Source organism: Anabrus simplex, chromosome 2 (genome assembly GCF_040414725.1).
Source record: "Anabrus simplex isolate iqAnaSimp1 chromosome 2, ASM4041472v1, whole genome shotgun sequence".
Classification (NCBI taxonomy): domain Eukaryota; kingdom Metazoa; phylum Arthropoda; class Insecta; order Orthoptera; family Tettigoniidae; genus Anabrus; species Anabrus simplex.
In genome coordinates, this window is record NC_090266.1 from 615,809,454 (window position 1) to 615,834,972 (window position 25,519).

General features: G+C 40.7%; 1 protein-coding gene across 3 annotated transcripts in view; it reads right to left on the reverse strand.

Moving 5' to 3' along the window:
* LOC136862959 (cleavage and polyadenylation specificity factor subunit 7) overlaps positions 1-25,519 on the reverse strand; it is a 126,531-nt gene that overhangs the window by 23,847 nt on the left and 77,165 nt on the right. For 2 of the 3 annotated variants that reach the window (XM_067139256.2, XM_067139255.2), the window contains exon 2: positions 13,075-13,181. In XM_067139256.2, coding sequence (XP_066995357.1) covers positions 13,075-13,174 — 100 coding nt within the window. In that variant the 5' untranslated portion in view covers positions 13,175-13,181. Of the gene's footprint in view, positions 1-4,933; positions 5,220-13,074; positions 13,182-25,519 lie in introns of those variants that run through there. The other variant, XM_067139257.2, reaches the window with a different exon arrangement.

Genomic DNA, 25,519 nt, shown 5'->3' on the forward strand with positions numbered 1-25,519 from the left:
TTATTATTATTATTATTATTATTATTATTATTATTAGTGAATCGAAACCGGTCTAAATAAAGTTTTGAATGGTGGAACATCCCTTCACTGATTCCTATGATATAAACCTCCCATCCTGTCAACAACTGTTGGCTATAGTACAGTACTGTCGTGCATAGTGTTGAATTCTGAGTTCGCTGGATGTGTGTGGTGTCGCAGAAAAGTAAAACATTTTCTGTGAAAGATAAACTGAAAATAATGGACTGTGTAAAGAACGGGCAGCCAAAAAAAGTCTATCGTGAGAGTGTGGCATCCCAGAACCATTAAAGGGTGGATGAAAGAAGATAAACTTTTTTGTTTGTCCTGTGGGCACAGTCAAAAGCGAAAAGTGAAGTGGGATTACAAAGAAGAAGAAACTAGGTAAAGATAGTGAACTAAATGAGTGTCTGCATAGGTGGTTTTTATTAAAGTTAATTGAATGTGTACCGCTGTCGGGACACATTGTCCGAGCTCGAACTGTGAAATTCCATAGTGATTTATATGAAAGAAAGACTTTAATGCATATGATAGATGGTTTTCACAGTGGAAATCTCATCATGGTATAAGCTAGTTAAACATTGTACAATTAATTAACTTTATTTTGTTATGCACAGGAATAGAAAGAAGGGAGCCTGAACATGTATTTAAGGTGTGAAAAGATTGTTTAAGAAAGTGAATTTAGAAGAAAAATATAGTGGCTAGTTTTCAGCTAACAGTCTAAACACCATTATTAAAATGTGTATTATTTGTCATGCGTCAGCCATGAGAGAGCCAGATTGTACGGGATGATATGAGCATATTTCAGTAGCGTAGCCAGGATTTCAGTTTGGGAGGCCCGTTACGGTAGGTCTTCATCCAGAATTTATTTTTGGTGGGTGTCCAAACGTTCGGTGAGTTTAGGTGGTATGGAATGCCTGATAAGGAAATGAGTGTCCTTGGTTCCTAGTAAGAGTGGTGGATTCATGCGGATTGCAGAAACTAATAATAATATACATGCTTAGTAAAAGTACACTGTTAAAACTCCTGGGGTGTCTGGACTCTTTGGACACTCCCCCCCCATCTCCACCTCTGGATACGCCCTTGTCTTAATCTATTATTCCCTTCCCGACATAACTGCAGCATTTCATATACTCCGAATACAAGTGAAATGAATGCAAGAGTAAATTGTCTGAGTAAAGATGCAATATTCTGGTCTAGAATAAATATGATAATTTTATTGTAATAACTAGCTGATGTACCCGTGCTTCGCTACGGAATTCTACATTGTATACGGAATTCTACATTGTATACGGAATTCTAGTGTACACGTTGTGAGCAAGATTGTATTAAATTGCATAGCTCTTAACGTTACCCTAGAAATGCGACGGGAATTCACCAAACATATTTTCTCATATAAAGACTGAGTTAGGTAATTTTCACTCTAATGGTAGACCTGCTTGCATACCATCAGTCACAATCAGGTTGGGGAGTTTTCATTATAATGGTAGACACTCACTCTCTACCTGCATTTTTACATCCTCAGAAAGACTGTCTTAGTGGTCTTCCCAACTGGAATGAACAAAGATTACAATGACGTCAGTAGGAATGGCACGATTAAAAGCAATGCTTTCATATGAAATACTCCATCAAACGAAACACCACACATTTTCTTACTTTTAATGAACAGGACTACACTGCCGATCTAACAGTCCAAAGTTCCAGAGCTGGAATGACCAAGCCGCAGACAGCCGTGATTCGTGAACACTCATCGTCTTTTCTTCGGCGGGGAGAGGATCGAATAGTGGAGACTCCCAGCGCAAAAACTATGCCCTTTTACTAATATGTTTCGTAGGAGTACCCGATGAGTCGGAAAATATCAATTTACTACACTGGCGGCGGAAAAATCTATCTGACGTGGAGGTAAATTTTTTCCTCCAACCCAGAGGAGAAACCCCCTCTTCACTGATAATTTGGAATAAAATGAATGTAGAATTTAATAAAGGTGAAGAGGAAGAAGCTTTTCTTAAGAATCACCTCTTTTCAGGGCTGAATTTTGAGTTATTTAGTGAATTGTGGTGCTATAATTTGGAATAGGCCTAAATTGTTATTCTAGACCAGGCCATACTGCTACTACTACTACTACTACTACTACTACGTCACCCTCTGCCTTAAGTATGCATGCTGTTCATTCAAAACAGTGCGTCAGAGTAGGGATCGAATAACTGGAATACTATGAATAACCAGTGTGTTACATACCAGCTGTATCAGAAAATGTATGAACCAGAGGAATGGCATGCTAAAGAAGAAAGTTTTCTAACTCCCTGGCTATTTCCCGCCAATATTCGGTCAGGCTATTATACTTGGTACACAGCAATAATCCCATCTATAGGAGTTGAGAAGCAGCGTAAGAGACAAATAACATCACAACAAACAATGGTCAATATAATGTTATTGTTGATCAATGTTATGCACTTTTGATATTGTAAACCTTCACATTTAGTTTTCTTCCGACTCTGAAATACCACTCATCATAGTCAGTACGGTAAAACTGAATAAAACATAAATATTCAGAAAATGTATTCTCTGTAACTTTTATTATGTAGTACTTTTCGATAGGGCCAAAAACATAATTATTTAAAAATTAAATTTAGGCCCCTTCCCCTAAAATACAATTTCATCCAGGGTGAATAAAATTGTTTATAGCTTAGACTGTAGTTTCTTATTCCCCGACTGTATATACCGATTTTCATTCAACTCTGTTAACCCATTTTCTCGTGGCTCAGCGTCGATATGGACTTGGCAACAAAAATACAAATTCATGAATATCTGTGTTATCATAGCCGGTATGGTAAAAATGTATAAGACATAAATGGTTGGAAATTTAATTCTATATAACTTTGGTTATGAAGTATTTATTGATACGATCACTAATAATATAAATATTTGAGAATTAAATTTTAAGCCTTCCCCTAAACTACCATTTCATTAAGCGTGAATAAAATGATTTATAGCCTAGATTGCAGTGGCTGATTCTCTGACTTTGTACACCAGTTTGCAATGAGATAGGACCACTAATGATGTAAACATTTAAGAATTAAATTTTAGGCCTTCCCCTAAACTACCATTTCACCCAGCGTGAATAAAATGATTTATAGCCTAGATTGCAGTGGCTAATTCTCTGACTTTGTACACCAGTTTGCAATGAGATAGGATCACTAATGACGTAAACATTTAAGAATTAAATTTTAGGCCTTCCCCTAAACTACCATTTCACTCAGCGTGAATAAAATTATTTATAGCCTAGATTGTGGGGACGTTTTCTGCGACTTTGTATACCAAGTTTTATTAAAATAGGACCACTAATAACATAAATATTTGAAAATTAAATTTTAGGCCTTTCCCTAAACTACCATTTCTATGAGCGTGAATAAAATTATTTATAGCCTAGATTGTAGCGACTTATTCCCCGACGTTGCATACCGATTTTCATTCAATTCATTTGAGCCGTTTTCTAGTGATGCGTGTACATACATACAGATAGACGGGCAGACAGACAGACAGAAATTATGGAAAAGTAAGAAGTGCATTTCCTCGTTACTGTGGACATGATCGAAACCAAAATACCATTCATTTCAAATTCTGAGCAATGTACAGGCAAAACTCTTATTTTATATATGTAGATGGTCATGTGATAAATTATAAAGAAGTAACATTTTATACAAAGAATGTGGCTAAGAAACACACACACGCACACACACTATATATATATTGTACCAGTAACTGACACACACTCATTGACATGTGTAATGGAGCATGAGGGTTCCGAAGGGTGTGTGCGGTCTTATGTAGGAGATTGTACAGAGAGGGAGTAAAAGATTGCATAGACTGGCCACATAAACTTTATTAAAATCAATCGAAGTAAACAAACGGCCTATCATTTCCTTGAACACTTGTCAAATTGGACTCTCATCCACATTTAATAATCAATAAATTGATAACAGGTTGTGTCAAACTTATTAGTGAGAAATTAATAAAATCTCTTCTTGATATAATTAACTTGGATAAAGAAAGTTCATTCTTGAAGTTTATAAATGACAACATTAATTAAGATCACCTTGAAATAATTAATTATTTTAAGTGAATAATATTCAGGGGCTGCCTGGCTGAGGCAGTAAAGGCGTGCTCGGTTCGCCCGGAAGGACGTGGGTTCGAATCCCCGTCAGGAAGTCGTAAAATTTAAGAAACGAGACTTCCACTTCTGGAGGTGCATATGGCCCTGAGGTTCAATCAGCCTACACCAAAAATGAGTACCAGGTTAATTCCTGGAGGCAAAGACGGCTGGGCATAGAGCTAACCACTCTACCCCATCAAGTGCCGAGGTTAGCAATGGTGGAAGCCTTTAGCTTCCACTCCTCCAAGGGCCTTCATGGCCTGTACGGAGGTGACTTTGCTTTGCTTTGCTTTTTTTTGAAAAATATTCATTCTTGAAGTTCATAAATAACAACATTAATTAAGTTCACCTTGAAATAAATAAAGATCATTCTTAAAAATGGAACTAACGAAATTAATTAGAATTTCTTTCTGAAATGATCAATTGGTGCGAGCAAATAAATTTCAATCTTGATATGTCTATAAAATAGTGAGCTAAAGTTCATTCTTCAATTAGCTAACTAACTAACGTAATATGGGTATAAGCAAAGTTCCAGTCCGTAGACAGGTTAAGTTTTAAAGTTTCCACTCGCTAGCAAGTTTGTCGGTACGACTTAATATTACACTGGCTTTAAGAAATAGCAAGTCATTTGGAAAACTGGAATGTATAAGTTTGAAGCCATGAGAATTAAAATTGCTAGAAAGTTTTAAAGTGACTTGCTGAATTTAAAAATTACTTGATAAGACACAGTTCACATTGTTCTTTAATGACACAGATGCATATTACCTTATTGAAGTGCTGTTTCCGTTTGACTGTGTCCTCACTTTCTGTAGTACCACGTCTACCATGGATCAGGAACACCATCACCACGTCCCTCAAAGTTACCACGTCCACCATACATCAGGAATACCATCACCACGTCCCTCAAAGTTTCCACATCCACCATAGATCAGGAACACCATTACCACGTATCCCTCGAAGTTACCACGTCTCCATCGGCGGAAGTTCACATGATAATACGGGCGGTCAGAGTATGAATGGGGCGATGGTTTACATACGTCACTTCAGGTGATATGGCACTGTTCGTTCCAAGTAGCACGTCTAATATGCACAGTAATTTGCACCAAGTCCATTAATAAGCTGATTGACTTGTCATGAGACACTAAATTTACTAAATTCCACTTGCCGGTTTAGTGCAATTCAATAAGTTTTAAACAAAGTCTATAATAAGATAATTGAACATTCACGATACCCTGACTTCACTAAGTTCTGACTGTCAGGTTAATGCAGTTCAAGGAAATTGAAATAATGTCTATTCATTCAGCTTCACACATGATACTAGTGTAGGATTCAGTCTATGTTCCCTATGGGTTGAGAAACAGTCTACTATCACTCTATCACCATGAAATATTAAATAGTTAATGGCATTGTCTTTACTTCTAACCATGAAGTATTAGGCATGTAGTTTCCACAAACAAAGTCCTAACTGGTCATTTTACTGGTAGGAGTTTAACACGTAGACTCGTCATATTAATTTATAAGTTAATCAACAGTTCTATCACACATGGTATTAACATGTCCGATGTTTAACACTTGTATATTATAAGTCATGCAAAATGTTTAAGTGTTTGGAAAGACTTAGAATGCAGGATTAATACCGCTTTCGGAGTTAGAGTTCTCGACTGTACCTTGCGGGTATTTAGTTCGGCGTTTGGACTCGACACTCGCGCACAAAGTTGAACTTTACTGCCGGCACAACCTCGGGCAGCATGTCTCTACTATGTTGTACTGTCCCTACACTGACTTGCTGGAGAAACTGGCCCGTCTTATATACCCGGGCTTGACCCTGAGCATACATATCATTGAAATTACTTGATATCTTGACGTTGCGATATCTCCTTAAATAAAATAGTTATCAACATAAAATTTGGACATGAGCTATCTGTTATTATAGGCTACACAGTCCCATTGTCCGTTAGTCGATATCTCATCTGGAAGCCTTCCAATGGTTCCCTCTGACGTGTGAGCCACGCGCTTCGTGACTCGTAGTCGTGTCTTAGCAGGCTGCCACAAGCTCGCTCGCTGGAAGTGTTGCATCATAGCTCACAATGCGCACAATTTGAAAGGATGAAGCAAACCGCACGGTCACCAGTTTGATCCTGGGCAGTTCCTGTTTCAATATATATAAAATGTAAGGGGTATGGGTATAGATATTTTGTTAGTTGGTAAAGAAAAATATATGTCACAACGTATGCTAGGTAGGGTTTACCTCGTCCTATTACTTTCCTTTGCAAGCCCGGGATACAGAATATAGTAGTATAAAGTTACAGTTTTGTGACTCTAATATACGTATGTGCAGTTTTTATGTTTTGTCCTCTATTAATTACTTAGGCATGATCAATGGCTAACAGTGTCAATATTGCAGTTTCCGGGTGCCCATTTATCAGGTAAATAATTTCAAGTTTATGATTATCAGCCCCGCCCCTCGCCTGATGACTTTCTCACTTGGGCACTGCGTCTATCAATCTTTTCGTCTTGAAATTGCGTGTTACGCAACAGAAGGGGAGCACAGGTAGTGAGGGGGCACTGAACCTGTTTACTATCACAGTCAAGCTATTGCCTACTCCCAAAACTGTATTCCTTTACTCCCTAAATAAGTTTCGCAGGTTACAAAAATATGATTGTATATTGGTTTGTAACATCATTCTTGACTGCTACAAGAAATATTTATACTCATACCCTTAACACTCTGTATATCAGTACATTGTTTAAGAACAAGCAGTTTGCCTCTAGGAAAGAGGTAGTCTTCAACCATTATGTCCATAATGTTTCACAACCTCGCCAATATCCACACTGATATCTCTATGTACTGCCACAAGTGCAAGAGCCGTCAGCCTTTCCTCACTGATTTTACTCCTCAAATATGTCTTTAGCCTCTTCAGGGTGGAGAGGCTTCTCGCCACAGATGCTGTAGTTACTGGAATAACAGCCAGTATTGTAAGAAGAGTAGCAATGTTTGAAAAAGACATCTTGTCGATTTCTTTTAGAACTTCAATCACAGTCTTTGATTGATTTTCTAACAAGATTCTGCATTTCAGCTTCCACAAAGCCACCTCCAGAATGTCTTTGTTGGCATTTTCAAGATTGCTTTTGTAAAATTCAATCGCCTTCACAATGTCACTAAAATCTTTCTTAATCGCATATTTTGGCAATAGACATTCCAAATCAAGTAAAGTTTCAACACGTAGAGTGACTGCTTGGTAAACTGGTTCCCTGTGGGTGTGTAACCCTCAAGATTAGCCTCATATGGTTTGTAACCCTGAAGCCAGTGCTAGTATATGGTAGTCTGTGCCAGTGGCATATTTATGAGGGATAGTACTTTTATTTGTGTAAAGTTCATCAGAAATACTAGTTCTTAACAGACACCGGAGTGTCTGAAGTTTATCCCGTAGGAGAATTTTTAACGTGCCAGAAGCCCATTACACGGATCTGTTGCAATTACAACACCCTTTTAAGCGCCACCAACCCAAGCCTGGATTTGATCCCGCGAACTCGGACTCAGAAGGACAGCGACTCAACCAACTGAGCCACATGAAAAGGAGGCATTTGTAATTATTGTTATAAATAGGTACAGTTACTAATTTTACAAAGGTTTTATGAGGAGCATTTATTAAGACGTACATTTTCCAACTGTTGTAAATGCATGAGACTGGACGGAAGAATTAGCTGGAAGCTAGGGAGCCTTGTAGGGATGTGACTTACGGCATCCTGCATTCAATTCCCGGCACTGACAGAGTTAAGAAAGGAATGGGATGGAGAAGATACAGCCTCTTTGTGGGTGCAATAGAGTTGGCCTTGAGTCTGCCATAATCGAAATATCTATGACATACTTCACCTTCACGGGGCATAGACAAAAGTGGTTCCTTTTTAAAAGGACAGATTAATTAAATAAAGATTTTACTTCCTCACAAATAAAGAATGATATTATTCATTTTACGATCAGTATCAATAATGCACCTGCTTTATGTTAACAGTACAGAAGCTATGATTTCGATTGTTGGATATAATTACTTCGTAACAATCAAAACCATCAATATTTATTGAAGATCCGTCACCGCACTCTGCAGGACTGGCTTTCTTTTCACATCCCCCTCTCGAGGTAATGTCGTATCCACGCTACTGGCCTGGATTTATAACCCACCCACTGAGTACGCCACTGAATCCTCTCACAATTTAAGGTAAAAGGTAAGCCCAAAGAATGGTTGGATACTCAAAATACACCACCATAAATGATGTCGTAATGATTCAAAAATGCTAAAACCGGGTGAGTTTGCCGTGTGGTTAGGGGTGCGCAGCTTTGAGCTTGCATCCGGGAGATAAGGCCATGGCCGCTTCCTTCCAACTCCTAGCCCTTTCCTATTCCATCATCGCCATAAGACCTATCTGTGTCGGTGCAACGTAAAGCCACTAGCCCTTTCCTATTTCATCATCGCCATAAAACCTATCTGTGTCGGTGCGACGTAAAGCCACTAGCAAAAAAAAAAATAATAATAAATAAATAAATAAATACTTTTCATAACTTACTGAGGATGTACATAGTTTTGGCTTCTTAATGACAAAATGGTCCATCTTCAAAAATATCGCTAATATGGCACAAAATGAACTGTTGGCAGCCCTGAAGATGGTTTTCTGTGGTTTCCCATTTTCACACCAGGCAAATGTTGGGGCTGTACCTTAATTAAGGCCATGGCCACTTCCTTCCCATTCCTAGGCCGTTCCTGTCCCATCGTCGCCATAAGACCTATCTGTGTCGGTGCGATGCAAAGCAAATAGTAAAAATACTAAAAAAAATTAAGCAAGCTTAGGGTTCATGGGATTTTAAATCTTATAATCATTAGCGACGGGATCTACGGTTTTAAGTAGACTCCAGATCAACAGAACGTGACTTCCCATTTCAAAAATTTTGCATGCATCGACTGCGATTCAAACCTCGGCTGCGTTGATGAGTACATAGACCCACTGGAACTTAGCTATCACGCCCGCCGATTATGAAACAGTTACCCACACTTTTGATGGTGCTATTTGAAGTTCCAATCAGTCCCCGGGCATCTGACAAAACAGACAAGCCTACCTATAGAACTTACGCACACATCCGCGATCATGTCTTGCTACTATCTGCTAGTGCTGCTGTTAGAATACAATACCAGGCGAGATGGCTGTGCAGTTAGGGGCATGCAGCTCTGATCTTGCATCCGGGAGATAGTGGGTTTGAATCCCACTGTTGGCAGCCCTGAAGATGGTTTTCTGTGGTTTCCCATTTTCACACCAGGCAAATGCTGGGGCTGTACCTTAATTAAGGCCACAGCCCCTTCCTTGCAACTCCTAGCCCTTTCCTATTCCATCATCGCCATAAGACCTATCTGTGTCGGTGCGATGTAAAGCCACTAGCAAAAAAAAAAAAAAGGAATACAATACTTTTTCATAACTTACTGAGGATGTACATAGTTTTGGCTTCTTACAAAACAATCCATCTTCAAAAATATCACTAATATGGCACAAAATGAACTAATGTGCAGCTCACAATTCCATCACAGTCTTCTCAACACTGCAAGTTAAATACAGCACATCTCTCAAGCACGGTACAACCCGACAATCACGACCACATGACATTGTTATTTCCAGGAACCGAGTTTATACAAAAGCTGACACGATGTTGTAAGCTTGCAACTGTTTCTGGCCATGGTCCCCATTATCTCGGTGGTCACGTTCTGGCCCCCTACAGAGTAATTCCTTGCTAATTGCCCTTCTCCTCATTTTTTGACATTTGTCAACACGTGGTTATATTCCCAATACTGAGAATTCTACAGGGAAATATCCCCGCGCATCACAATGCTAAGTGCTTTCCTTCCATTCAAGCTCCTTCAAGCAGTACAGACATGGAGAATTATGTATGGTCCTACTGAGCCTTGCTAGTTGTCGCTACGTTCATTTAACATTTTGGCGTAAGTTCTTAATTTGTTTGTACCGTACGTAAAATAACGGCTGATCCTCGCTCTAGTTTCAGGAAATCTTTGGGACCCCCCCGCCAACGCCAGTGGCATATTCTAAATAAATCGCAGGCAGAACTTCAGTGTTCGTTGAAGTTTCGGTGTTTGTTCCCTTGTCGTGTCTATTAAAATAATACAATAATTGAGAATAGGGAGAATCCATGTCTATATTCGTCTGGCCTTTAGCTCATATGGAAATACAGTCGACTCTCAATAATTTGACACTCGTTAATTTGAATCTCTCGATAATTTGAAGTTTTTCCCTTGTAGCAAGAAAAATACTCAAAAAATTAAAAAAAAATCAATGTTATTTGGTCCCCTCAGTAATTTGAAGTTGTAGGAATGACTTCTTGCTTGCCGACATTCTATAATTTGAAGTCGGGCTTCCCTACTCTCTATAATTTGGAGTCGGTCGTTTCAAAATGAAACACTAAAACATGTTCTGTAATAAAATAATGTTGTAAATACCATCCAACATTGTATTTTGTATTGAAAAGGTGGAACCTGCCAGATTTTAATTTAATTGTGATTACAGTATGTATTGTTATCGTGCACAGATCTGTCGTTTGTTTACATCAATAATGAGATGTATGAGTGAGTTCGCAGTCTTGAGTCTTCTTTCAACGTTAAAGTGTGTTACAGTATGTTAACGTTTGATTTGTGTAATTTTTAAGTATAAAAATGAGTTCAAGAAAGAACAAGTGTCTTTCCGTAAGTGAAAAAAAGCGTGTGATTCAAGTTGTGGAAGCTGACAATTAAAAAAACATGTCGCCAAACAGTTTGGTATTTTACCATCAAAATTGTCGATGATTTTGAAAAATAAAGATTGCTTCACCGAAAGTGCCTTAAGTGCGAGTAGAAAAAGGTCACGTCAGGGTGAATTTCCCCATCTTGAAAAGTACTTGCTTAAATGGATTCATCAGTGTAGAGGATAAAATGTTCCCCTGGGCGGTTTCATGTTGAAGGAAAAAGCCAAGTCTTTTGCGCAGTCTCTCGGGATTAAAGGATTTGCAGTAAGTGAGGGGTGGCTTTCAAATTTCAAAAAAGCAACACGCCATCACATTTTAAAAAATCTGCGGAGAGAGCACCAGCGTGGATAATTCCATTTGTTCCAAATGGATTGGTGAACTAAATGAACTTTTGAATGGCTATAACCCAAGGAACATATTCAACACAGACGAAACTGGGCTTTTTTATAAATGTCTTCCTGATCGCACCCTGACGTTCAAAGACGAGAAGTGTCATGGAGGGAAACTGAGCAAGGAAAGAATAACTGTCCTTCTAGCATGTAACATGGACGGATCTCAAAAGTTGAAACCATTCATTATAGGGAAATCTGCGAAATCACGCTGCTTGAAAGGAATAAAATCGCTGCCCACAGCTTATCGGTCAAACAAAAAAGCATGGATGATGACAAGTTGTTTAATGAATGGCTGACCTTGGTTAACAGTGACATGAAAAAGGAAAAATGCAAAATCTTACTGTTTTTGGACCACTGCACCGTGCATAATAACCCACCCCCATTAGACCACGTAAAATTGATTATTTTTTTTCCACCCAACACGACACCAAGATTTCAACCATTAGACCAAGGCATTATTCAAAATTTAAAAACTCTGTACCACAGAGAAATTGTTTCTCTTGCGCTGGATAGCATCAAAAAAGGTGAGAAGGCAAACATAACTGTTCTGACCGCTATAATCATGATTGATAAGGTCTGGAAAAATGTCAAACCTACTACCATTTATAACTGCTTCAAAAATTGCATGTGTAAGGAAACCAAAAACGTGGAACATTCATCAGAGCCGCCAAAATTTATGAATTTTGAATCAGGATGAGGACTTCTACCTAACTGTGGAGAGTTAACGTTGGAGGATTACGTTCAAGTTGACGGTGACATTGGTGTCCACAGTGCCCTAACCAATGCTGAACTGTTGGATTTAGCCTCTCTGGATGAGGACAAGGAAGAAAATGAAGAAGAACAACCACCAATTCCAGTCACATTGATCAAGGCAAGGACATCTCTTACTACCCTACACTCCTACGCCCTCAGAACGGACACAAGTGACGATTTCTTCTCAGCTCTCACCACTATCGAAAATTCATTGGACAATGATAGATGGAAGTCGCTCACTCAAAATAAAATTACGGACTTTTTTCCAAAATGAACATTTCTGTATGAACATTCAAATGAACATTTCTCTATGAACATTCAAATGAACATTTCTGTATGAACATTTCACAATTGTACAAATGTTGTGAAAGAAATGAGTAAGTATAAGTGAAACTCTTGTTTATTTGAAATTTTCCCTCCCTCCTTCTTGGTTATTTGAACTCCTATTATTTTGAACTCTCGGTAAATGGAACTTTTTCTCTGGTCCCTTGAGTTTCAAATTAACAAGAGTTTGACTGTACATCTCTGTGTCATTTAAGAGGGTGAGCACTCAAAAAAAAATTTGAATGGATTTCTTTTGTGTGATCAGACCAATTAAGTGTTTCATTCATAGTTATGCTGAGATTTCTAACGGTTTTTCTGCACGGAATAATGTTACTATACAGAAGGACAGGTGGGATTCTTTAAGCAGCTCAGTAATTTTCATGATTCTATTATGACTGCTTGAGTATTTGTGGCTTTTAGTGTAAGAGAATTTTGTTGTTCGTTTACATTGAGTTGGAGGATTTTGTTAATATTTTCTACTGTTTCATCTTAATCTTAAGTTTTGCAGTGTCAATATATTTGAAAATTATCAGCACAGAGGTGGTACATATTGTTTTCTGTCATAGATGATACACCATTAATATAAATACAGGAAAGTAAGGGGCTGAGAATACTGCCCTGTGGGGCACCACTAAGTTTCATTTTCCATTTAGAGGTCTTACCTGTTCCAACATTGCACTGCTGATGGTAATTGATATTACGGTGTTGCCATGCCATAGGAGTACGGGGATCCCCATGATCCAGTGGCCGGGGTCGATCCATTGATGGCCTGAAAACAAATTACATTTTTTAATAACTTTAACATCTTAGTAATTAGGGATTTTGTAGTTCATTTTTTATCAGTTTATTCTTTGGGGAGCCGGCCCCGTGGTGTAGGGGTAGCATGCCTGCCTCTTACCCGGAGGCCCCAGGTTCGATTCTCGGCCAGGTCAGGGATTTTTACCTGGAACTGAGGACTGGTTCGAGGTCCGCTCAGCCTACCTGATTAGAATTGAGGAGCTATCTGATGGTGTGATAGCAGCCCCGGTCTAGAAAGCCAAGAATAACGGCTGAGAGAATTTGTTGTGCTGACTACACAACACCTCGCAATCTGCAGGCCTTCGGGCTGAGCAGCGGTCGCTTGGTAGGCCAAGGCCCTTCAAGGGATGTAGTGCCATGGGGTTTGGTTTGGTTATTCTTTGGGGTATCTGGAGGGAGTTCAAGGAAGGCTAGTAAGATTGTCACCAAATTATCAGCATTAGCAATGACTGAAAAGAAGGAGAGAAAGAAAGAAAGAAAGAAAGAAAGAAAGAAAGAAAGAAAGAAAGAAAAAGAAAAAGAAAGCAAGATTACCAGGGTGGATCTAGGTGGTACTCACAATCATCTCAAGCACTATGATAAAATACCAAATCCTATTCAGCCATCCCAAAATGTGTGTAATATTACTGATTTATGAGTTTGAGAATAGTTGAGATCATTCAACTATTAGAGTTACATGAAAGAACACTTCATTGACATAGGGAACACAATCAAAATAAGTCTGTTGGAAATACCTGATATTGATACCCCCCAAAAATGAGGTGCCACGAATAAGACATGAACCCCACAACATATTTTTTCTGGTTGTTTTCTGGGATATGAATATAAATTCCCTTTGTCACTTTAAAATTCTGATACCGTGCTGATTTTTCACTGCATCATGATTATGCTGCAGATTTTGCATATTTGCATTTTTTCCCCTTTAAATGTTGAGATATACATACAAAGTAATAACTCGTTTCTCACTAGGACAAATTTAGCGCCGCGCGACTGTGAGCTTGCATCCGGAAGATAGTGGGTTCGAACCACACTGTCGGCAGCCCTGAAGATGGTTTTCCATGGTTTCTCATTTTCACACCAGGCAAATCGTTGCCATAAGACCTATCAGTGTCGTAAAGCCAAGAGCAAAAAAAAAAAAAGATACTTCTGAAAGCAACCATTTGTCAGGCGTCAGGTTAAAATGGCTGCATGTCTGTCAAGTGGAACCTTGTTTACATTTCTCAGATTTGTTGATGTGTATGTTTGATGTTTATACACACAAAATCTCTTTGTCACACTTCATCCTCTCGTGCTAACCACAGTACGTGGTTAGTACTGACTCATCCCTAAGAGGCTCTTCCTGGTCCTTCTGGCCTTAAGCATACTACTATGTAGTTAACTACTGCAAGCGATGTTGCCACGTGTGGCATACATTTCATGTTGTTTTCTCCTAAACCACGCATATTTTACTATACAGTACTAGTTTTGCGTCTTTCTGCTCTTAATGGCCTAGGGCATCGTGTGTAGTATTTTAACATGTGTTTATGTTTTTGGATGTGTTTCTTCTAGGTTTTGAATATTTTATATAATTTTATTAACTTGCTGATTTTAAATTACATGGCTGAAGATGATCCTATACGGGTCGAACCCGTCCCATGGCCTATATATGAAATGGGGTAATTTTTAGTTATTCCATTTAATTTTAATTTTGTTTTGAAAGGTGGATAATTCCTCTCCTATTCTCCTTAAAGGGATCATTCAACCATCAAAGAAAGACTAAAGACTGCTTTCCTTCAGAGAACCACAGCCGTTTTAAAGTCATTCCTAAATAAGTAAAGGGAATTAATTCTTTCGCAATCCTTGTTCTCATCTACTCATTTGGTGTCATTAAATGGTCTGGAGCAAATTAGTGAACTTGGAGAGACAACTAAAGACATGTCTGACAACAAACAGAATGCTTCAGTTTTGCAATTGACCAAATGAAATTACCACGTCCAAATGGAGGAAGAGGAATACTCAACCTCAGGAAGATATTACACTATCAATCTTACGAGGATACCAGTACTTCAACAGAAAGTGAGATCAAAATCTATTCGTAGCTGTCCATTTTGTTGATGTTAAGGAATGATCTTCATTGGGGTGATCATATTAACGAGGTTGTTAAGAAAGATTACAGATCACTTCACATGGTTTTGAGAGTAGTAAAGATGTAAAGGAGAGGACTTAAAAGTCTCTGGTAAGACCCCAATTACAGTATGGTTCCAGTGTATGGAACCCACACCAGGACTACTTGAAACGAGAATTGGAAAAGCACAATTTGTTCTGGGTGATTTCTGACAAAGGAGCAGTGTTACTAAAATGTTGCAAACTTTGGGCTAGGAAGACTTGGGAGTAAGGAGACGAGATGCTCGACTATGGTATGTTTCGAGTTATCAGTGGAGAGATGGCGTGGAATGACATTAGTAGACGAATAAACTTGAGCGGAGCTTTTAAAAGTAGGAAAGGTCACAATATGAAGATAAAGCTAGATTTCAAGAGGACAAATTGGGGCATATATTCATTTATAAGACGATGCGTACCGGTAAGGGATTGGAATATGCGTACTATGACGGGAAATGTTCGAAAAATTTCCAAGTTCTTTGAAAACGTTTAATATAAAGGTATGCAAACAACTGATAGTGAATCTGTCGCCTAGGTGATAGCCCTAAATGAAGATCATTGATGACTGAGTTCGGCTCCATGACTAAATGTTTAGCGTGCTTGCCTTTGTTCACAGGGGTCCCGGGTTCGATTCCAGGCAGGGTCGGGAATTTTAACCATCATTGGTTAATTTCGCTGACACTGGGGCTGGGTGTATGTGTCGTCTTCATCATCATTCCATCCTCATCATGACGCGCAGGTCACCTACGGGAGTCAAATCAAAAGACCTGCACCTGGCGAGCCGAACATGTCCTCGGACACTCCCGGCAACTAAAAGCCATAAGCGATTTCATTTTTTCATTGATGATTGAGGGACTGATTGGCAGCGGTGGCTTCAGTGGTGGTGCCGCCGTGTCTTTAACTTAAAATACATTAAAAAGCACCGAAGTTGTCCTTCAAACGACTATTTAACGTTATCCCGTCAAAGGTGTCTATTCGTTACGACAATCTCTATGGTTACTTCAACAGAAACTCTCCACTTCTTGGAGTTCTACGAACTGTGCCAAGTCTTCGTTGGCATGGGTGGAGCCTGCCCTGAGCCGACAGAATATCGGTGGAAGAAACCCTTATGAGGCGTGTGGCCATAAGGCGGCAATTTGTGCCGTTCTTCGGCTCGCACTTGCTGTCACCCACCGTGCTTTCAACCAGTAACGGCTGGCCCTTAAGGACTCCTGGACGGTGTCCTCCCTAAAGAACGAAGAGGTTCTTTTATTTTTTCTCGACATTTGAAGTCAAATATTGGACTAGAATAATGCTAAGAATATCAGTAAATATCAGTAAAGATGTCCTCACAAACACCGATACGAGCGTGCGCCAGGCAAATCTGCATAGTTGCATACAATAAAATTAGATAACAATTTATGACCTTGGTTGCCCTATTATTTATATTTTAAAAAGAAAGATAATAAATAATTATATTGAAATGTAACATATGAGACCAGGATTTGTGATTCAAATTGGGCTTCTGGCTTGCATCCCGCAAATTGTGAGGGTTGGCAGCAGTGAATTAGTTTGTTTTCGCGCGGAAGACTTGAATGAGTGCGGTGGTACTGGTTATTAGCAAGATTTGTGGTAAAAAATACTGTGCCCCACCCCCGACCTGAGAGTCCACCGGCCGTCACTGCATTCAACCCTAGCAGACCAACTCATCAAAGTTCGAAAACTTGCTTGGAAATGGCGGATAAGTATGATTATTCGTACTAGTACAAAATTAACTGTAAATAGCAGTAAACACCTTCAGGGAATTAATCCACAAATTATTCCTTCACTGCGCCCTTCAATAATAATAATAATAATAATAATAATAATAATAATAATAATAATAATATTTTTGATTTTATGTCCCACTAACCACTTTTACGTTTTTTTTTTTTTGGAGAAGCCGCGATGCAGGAGTTTCGTCCCGCAGGAGTTATTTTACGTGCCAGATAGGTCTTATGGCGACGATGGGACAGGAAAGGGCTAGGAGTGGGAAGGAAGCGGCCGTGGCCTTAAGGTACAGTCCCAGCGTTTGCCTGGTGTGAAAATGGGAAACCACGGAAAACCATCTTCAGGGCTGCCGACAGTGGGGTTCGAACCTACTATCTCCCGAATATTGGATACTAGCCGCACTTAAGCGACTGCAGCTATCGAGCTCGGTATGAATCATGTTATTAGTATACAGAGGTAATAAACTTTCTTTGCAAAGGCTATATTTAACTGTTCCTTACAAAATTATAATTTATCAGTAATGATACACTCATCAACTTCACTTTCAATTTCATCGATTATTTTGTGCACAGATTCTATTTTGTCGTGGACAGTCAATTTTGAGTTACAAGCAGTTCTAAACAGGAAGTTACAAATACTTTTCTAATTTGACCATTTTAATATGTTGCCCCCGTCACCTAATGCACATATATCAGGGTTATCACTCATGAAAATATCATGTTTAATGACTTTAAAATCAAGAGCCTCGTTTAATGTTAAGGAAGTACCAATTTTCGGAATATTTTCCTCAGTCATATACATTTTGAAAATACACAGAGAGACTATGGCTGTTAAGATTGACGAAAACTTTGTCCAAATCTAATTTGCGTTTAATACTGAAATTACCCTGAACGTCATCGAAGTACTTGATCCTGTCATATTCTTCCTCAGCTTTCTTTCTTTCCTTCCTCTTCCCGTTTTTCAATTTCTTCTTGTCTTTGAATAGGTTTTTTGCTCGGTGTTGGAAGATGTTTTAGACAGATAGGCAGGCACATTTTCAAACTTAGGAATAGCGTCGTTTGAGAGTTTTAAATGGTTAGGTTTTAGTTAAAATAGACTCATCAGGTCTTTTAACAGAATCGTCCCTAATTACGAAACTTCGTCGAAGTGTTTTATGCACACAACATGAGCTTGCTGAAGGGACGAATTCGGTTCGATGGATGGCTATGATCCACTTTTGTTTCCGAAACAAGTCAGTAGGAAATTTAAACACTGAAATATTAGGCTGTTTTGAACTGTAGTTGATTCTACAACCAGGTATACAACACGACGTGGCCATAATTCACAATGTTGACACACGTATAAATCATTCAACACCATCGATAGCCTCACTGCTGCGAGGTTCAGATCAGCCTACAAGTCAGTGGCGAGAAGTGAAGTTGGCCTTGGCCCAGCCCTTCACTGGTCTAGTTTGCTCCAAGTTGCTTTAGTACACATCGTTGATCGGACAACCACTTAGCATGTGCATGATGATATTTTCTGTCCACCCCTTACATACACTAGTGTCCAAAAGTTAAGCATAATCACTAAACGAGGACATACCGCCTGATAGGAATGTCAGACGGATTGCTGAACAAACGGAAGCTGAATCACACACCACATGTCACACAACTTGTCCAAAAAACAGTGTCAGAAAGGTTCTGATAGCTAAGGTACACCTTTGACAACAACTAACGAAACTTGGCAATGTCTTCCACAACAAAATATGCTGTTAATAGGGTGTATACCCCTAACGGCCACGCATGCTTCGCAGCGACGTGGCATGCTCTCTATCCGATGGTCCAAGAGCTCTTGTGGCAGTCGATCCCATTCCTCCGAAAGGTCAATGCGAAGGTCTTGGGGGGCCCTTGGTGGAGGCTGACGGGATGCAATTCACCTCTCCAATGCATCCCAGGCATGTTTTATTAGGATTCAGATCCGCAGAACTCGCTGGCCCGTCCATGCGATGAATGTCTTTCCCAGCCAGAAATTCATCCCCCAGAGCAGCGCGGTGCGGTCAGGCATTATCATCCATTAAGAGGAAGTCTGGACCAAGCGCACCTCTGAAGAATCGAACATGTGGTCTCAGTACCTTATCCCTGTATCTCCGAGCGTTAACAATGTTCCTCGGACCACCCATGAAGATGTGCAGGTCCGTACGGCCATTCAACATGATGCCGCTCCACGCCATGACGCCACCACCACCATACTGGTCCCGTTCCACGATGTTCCTGTGGTTGTATCGGCTACCCGGTTCTCTCCAGATTAACTTAATGTGCAACGGTAATCGTTCTGTAAACTGAAGCGGGATTCCTCTGTAAAAAGCACATGCCTCCATTCATTCATAGTCCAGTTTCGATGTTGACGGCTCCAAAGTAAACGGGCCCGTCTCTGTGCTGGAGTGAGCGGGACGCACACCGCTGGACATCGGGCAAACAGCCCTGCCGTTCTGAGCCTCCGTTACACAGTTTGCCGGGAAACGGCAACCCCTGAGACGGCTGCAAGCTCCGCCGACAATTGTCTTGCAGGTGCACTCCGATTTCGTCGGGCGGTTAAGGCCAGATATCGGTCCTGCTGTCCGGCTCCATGACTAAATGGTTAGCGTGCTGGCCTTTGGCCACAGGGGTCCCGGATTCGATTCCCGGCAGGGTCGGGAATTTTAACCTTAATTGGTTAATTTCGCTGGCACGGGGGCTGGGTGTATGTGTCGTCTTCATCATCATTTCATCCTCATCACGACGCGCAGGTCGCCTACGGGAGTCCAATCAAAAGACCTGCATCTGGCGAACCGAACTTGTCCTCGGGCACTCCCGGCACTAAAAAGCCATACGCCATTTCATTTCATCGGTCCTGCTGTGGAGTGGTTTCCCTTGGTCGACCTGGTACTGGCCTACGACTAACATCTCCTGTGTCTCGAAATCGTCTCCACAGCCTGGAAATGACACTTTGGGGCACATTCAAGGATACGGCGACTTCGGTCTGTGTCTGGCCTGCTTCCAGGCGGCGGAGTATTCTACCCTGTAAAACGGGGTCCAAATGGCGTCGTGCCATTATGTTGGCACGTTCACCACGAGGCTACACTCCGCACACTATAACAGGGCAAGCATGACTGAGGGAATATGGGGCTCAGGCACTGGCTGTGTTTACCTTGCGGTTACGCCGCTAGTCAAAGCAGGGAACACTTATTTCTTATACATAGCGAACACGCAAGGTTGGTAGGTGCATATGTCGTGCGATTTGCGGCCTATTTTCTGTTGCCCTGCTTACTCGTAACTTATGCTTAACTTTTGGACACTAGTGTATTTCCCCAGATAGTCAGGTACAAAATTGGACATGCCTCTCCCTGCCTGCGACTTGTCGTGACATACAGTGGCTCAAAACAGTATTGGTCTGTCGAGATATGCTACATATGAGAACGAGGAATCCAAGGGAATGATGATAACAATTGACATATACTAGAATCCCTGATTATTTTTCATCTTTTGTAACATATACATTGTAAGAAAAATATAATTCTTCCATGTCCATATAACTAAAAAGCCATAACTTAAAACCATCATTTTCACTTGCCACCAAAAAAGTATTGGTCTGAAGTAACATAACGCAATTTCTTGATCCTTCTTGAACGTTTCATTACTTGGTAGGTCCTCCTTTCCTCTTTATAATATCGGCTAACCTATTTAGCACCAATCGTACCAAGTTTTCCGTAGTTTTCGTTGGTATGTTATTCCATTCGGTGAGTAAGGCTTCTTTCAGGTCAGTTTTGTTTGATATTGCATGCTTTCTCACGTTTTTCTCCAAATAGTACCAGAAATTCTCGATGGGGTCGATGCCGGGAGATTGTGGTGGAGTTTCCATCCAACGCGGTGTATTATATAACAGCCATAGCTCCGTGTTCAGGGCTGTGTGTTTGGGGTCGTTATCATGCGTAAACGTATACTTTGCTGAGAGTCCCGTATTTTGTGCACTTAATGGAAGATGTGTCTGGAGGATGTTAATGTATGCTATGTGATCCATAGTCCCTTCAATAAAGGCTAATTCACCTACACCATTCGCACTCATGCAACCCCACACCACCAGGGAACCACCTCCATGTTTCACAGTAGCTGTCAGGTTCTTCTCTTCAAGTTCAGAATTCGTCTTCCTCCACACAGCCACTCGTCTGTCTGACCTGAAGAGGGTATACTCTCATCAGTAAAAACGACTGTCTTCCAATCCTCATAGCTGTCATTTCTGTGCCCTTTAGCGTACGCAAGTCTCTTCTTTCTGTTAGCCTTACTGATGTACGGCTTTCTACGGGCTGTTATGCACACATATTCTCTATCGGGTAGCACATTTCGGATGGTTTCAGATGACACTTGCACTCCTACATCTTGTTGTAACGCAGCTGCATCTTCGGCGCACATAGCTGAGGATTTTGGGCCACTTTACGCACAATTTGCCGTTTGTCTTGTACTGATAACTTTGAGGAACGACCACTTCTTTGTCTATTTTCTATTGTCTTTGTTCGTTTGTAACTGTACACAATATTTTTAACAGTTGTAACAGCTCTGCCAATAATTTCACTTATGCCCTTGAAAGATTTACCTTCCTGAAATAGTCACACTACAATCCTACTTTCTTCCATGGTTGTTTCTTTCATTTTCCTTCCCATTGCTAGCTGAACACGGAAACAATGCTGAATATTACCTTCCGACATGTTAGCATAGACACAATGAGCCAGATGCGGCAGAAAGCACGATGTCACGATGATATTGTGTACTAGACCAATATTTGTTAGGCGTGTAATGACGCACGCCGCTGTATTACTGGTCCGTTTGCAAACACCGTGAATCTTCTTGGCCCTATATTCAACCTACTGATGTACTTGACTGTCTTACATATCTGCATATGTATAATTCCATTATATGCACCATTATTTGTACCGTACAGTTCCGTTCATACCACCGCTATGGGCAGACCAATACTTTTTTGAGCCACTGTACTCGCTTCCTTGCTCTCCGTGGCCCTTAAGAGTTTTACAATAATGTTTTGCATTATTGCTGATGATGATTTTGACCTCTACCTTCTGGTAATAAAGAGCGCCAAGTATAGGGTTAATATTTCAAAAAAGATGTACGGTACAAAGCCTTTAAAATATTGCCGGAACCATCTCCTTAGCAACTCTCTTTTCAGTCTATAGAGCTAGTTACCGTTTCTTGGGCGTAAAATTTCAAATAACTGCCACTGATATTTCCTTTTTTTTTTTTTAATTTGCTTTGGTCACGGTATCGGAAAAAAGGGATAGAACAAAAATTCGCCATGAGCTATTTTCTTGTAAAACAAATCACAAGACAGATGCATCGAGTTTTACGCCCCTTCTAAAGCACCCATACTGGTGAAAAGTTTTGGACAATTTATAGTGAAGATCCTAGTCGACCTTACCCTAAACTGAAATACCAACTTTCATTAAAATCCATCTACCTATTTTCCTGTGATGCTGTAACTCGACATAGTCCATTGCCCCTCATTACACCCATTACAATGACGTCAGTATTCTCGGCAGAATGCAATATTCACTGACTGGAATGTCGCAAAAAAGAGCAACGCTATCATATAAAATGCTGGATCAAATGAAAAAACGACACAGTTTCTCATTTTTCACGAGTAAGTACTATGCTGGCGTTCTAACGCTGCGAAGTTACAGAGCTCGAATGAGTCAGTCTCACAGTCGCGAACAGTGACTGCTCCGCTGTTTTCCGCTAAGTGTTCACACTCAACACTCCTATTAGCGCCTCAGATCAGGGATGAAATAACTGGAATACTACGATGGACAAGTGTGTCACGTATCAGTAGGCATGAGAACATGTATGAGCCAGAGGAATGACATGATAATAGAGAAGAAAGTTATCCGACTACCCAGCTAGTTCCCGCCAATATTCAGGTAGGCGGTTCTACTCGGCACCCAACAGTAATCCCATCTATCGGAGCTGAGTGGCAACAGAAAAGACAAAGCACATCAGAACAAACAACAGTCAATGTGTTGTTGTTGTTGTACTGCAATGTTATAGGCTTTCGATATTGTAGGCTTTCACATTTAGTTTTCTTCCGACATTGCGATATTAGAGCATTTAATGTAAGGGGAGTCCTTCCTCCTTTCACGACTCCTCCCTTTTGTCTTATTACACTGAAGAAAATGGAAATTGCAACACCCAGAAAGAGTGGTGCAACATTGCTGCAATTGAACATGCAGGACGAGTGCTCGGTTGTGATTCGATGATTACACTTTCAGGTCCCTCTGACCGCAAGTTTGGACAACAATCAATACAGGATGTGCCCAGCACGAGCTGCAATACATTGATGAATTCGGCGAGCCATGGAGTCAATAAGGCCCTGCATCGCTTCCTGAGGAATTGTGGCCCATGCTTGCTGCACCGCACGGGTCAGTTGTTCCAGAGTTGTGGGTGGCTGAGGACGGTTGGCCAGTTGTCGACCCATCATGTCCCACACATGCTCAATAGGACTGAGGTCCGGGGTTCTGGCGGGCTATTCTAAGGTTGTGATGTCGTGGAGAGCTTCTCTGGTGATGCGTGCAGTGTGAACCCGGGCATTGTCCTGCTGAAACATCCCATTAGCAATGGTCACCATCATAGGGACAACCACTGGATTGAGTACCCTATCAACGTACTGTCGAGCAGTCATAGTGCCCTCAACAAGCACTAATTGTGTTTTCACATTAAAGCCAATAGCTCCCCAGAGCATAATGCTTGGTGTTGGCCCTGTGTGCCTCTTGACAATAAGATCTGGGCGGCCCCTCTCCCCGGTACATCGGCGCACACGATTCTGGCGATCACTGCGGGCAAGAGAGAAGCGCGATTCATCACTAAAGACGACCCTATGCCATTCGTCGGCCCACGTCAATCTTTTTCGACACCAGGCCAGCCTTACACGTCGCTGTTGTGGGGTCAATAGAACACCTTCTGCAGGGACACGGGGTCGTAAGCCAGCTGCACGCAGGCGATTACCAACTGTTTGTTGTGTAACGTCGGTGCCACAGCTACTCGAATTTGCGCTGCTATTGCATGGGGTTCCATCCGGGCCATCCGAATGATGCGGCGATCCTCTCTCACAGTTGTCCGTCGCGCTGGGCCTGTGCCAGGTCTACGAGTGTAGGTATCTTCATTTGACCACTGCTGCCATACACGTTGTACCGTGGATGCCTGTCGGCCAACACGTGCAGCGACAGTCCTTAGCGATAATCCAGCCTCACACAGCCCAATTATCCGAGTCCTCTCAAACGGCGACAGTTGTTGATAGCGTGCTCTTCTCTGTCGTCGAGGCATGTTTGACGGGGAACACTTCACTGCACAGACTGCAAGTCAACTACGCTACACCAGAGTCCGTATACTGGAGTTGATTCATCCGCGACCAATCACGTGGGGAGACCTATAGCAACAATCCAATGGGTCTGAAACTTTGATCGTTTACATACCTACATGGCACGGTTCCATATCTTGAAAATCAATACAAACGACCAATGCCTTCATGGTGTTGCAATTTCCATTTTCTTAAGTGTATTCAAACGATCGCTCCTTCATGATTTTTTTCTCATTTTGATAATCATTTTCGAATTCTCCTTGTCGATATGGGTTGATTACCTCGCGGTTTATCAAGCTTAAGACAATCACGACAAAATCCACGATTGACACGTTTGAACATTATTTCCACTTTACCGACGTTCGGCGTTGATATGGACTAAGCAACACAAATCTAAATTTATGAATTCTGTTGTCATAGTTAGAACGGTAAAACACATAACTGATCATAAGAGCTGAAGTTCATGATCCATATTGAAGACCAATTACAAATGTGAAAGCAAGGGCTAGAAGTTTCCACCTATTCAATTCTCTAAATTTCAGGCGTTCCCTGAAGTACAATTTCTTCCAGCGTGAATACAATTATTTATAGCTTAGGCTACAGTGCCTTATTTCTGTACTTTACATGCCGATTTTAACTGAATTCCATTTCTTCGTGGCTCGACGTTAATATGGACTAAGGAACAAAAGTCTAAATTCATTAATATCTCTGTTATCACAGCCGATGTGATCAAACTGTATGCGACAGAAATGATCAGAAATTGTGTTCTATATGTTATGTAGTATTTATCGATATGACCATTTTAGGCTTCTCCCAAAACTTCCATCTCACTCAGCGTGAATAAACTTACAGCGTAAAGTGTAGCGTCTTATTCTCCGAATTTATATACCGATTTTCCTTAAATCCTGTTCAGCCATTTTCTCGTGATGCGCATACATACATACATACATACATACATACATGACACGACAGATACAGAAATACCATTCCTTTTTTATTCTGAGCAATATACAGACAAAACTCTTAGGTTTATTTTTTACAAAACGA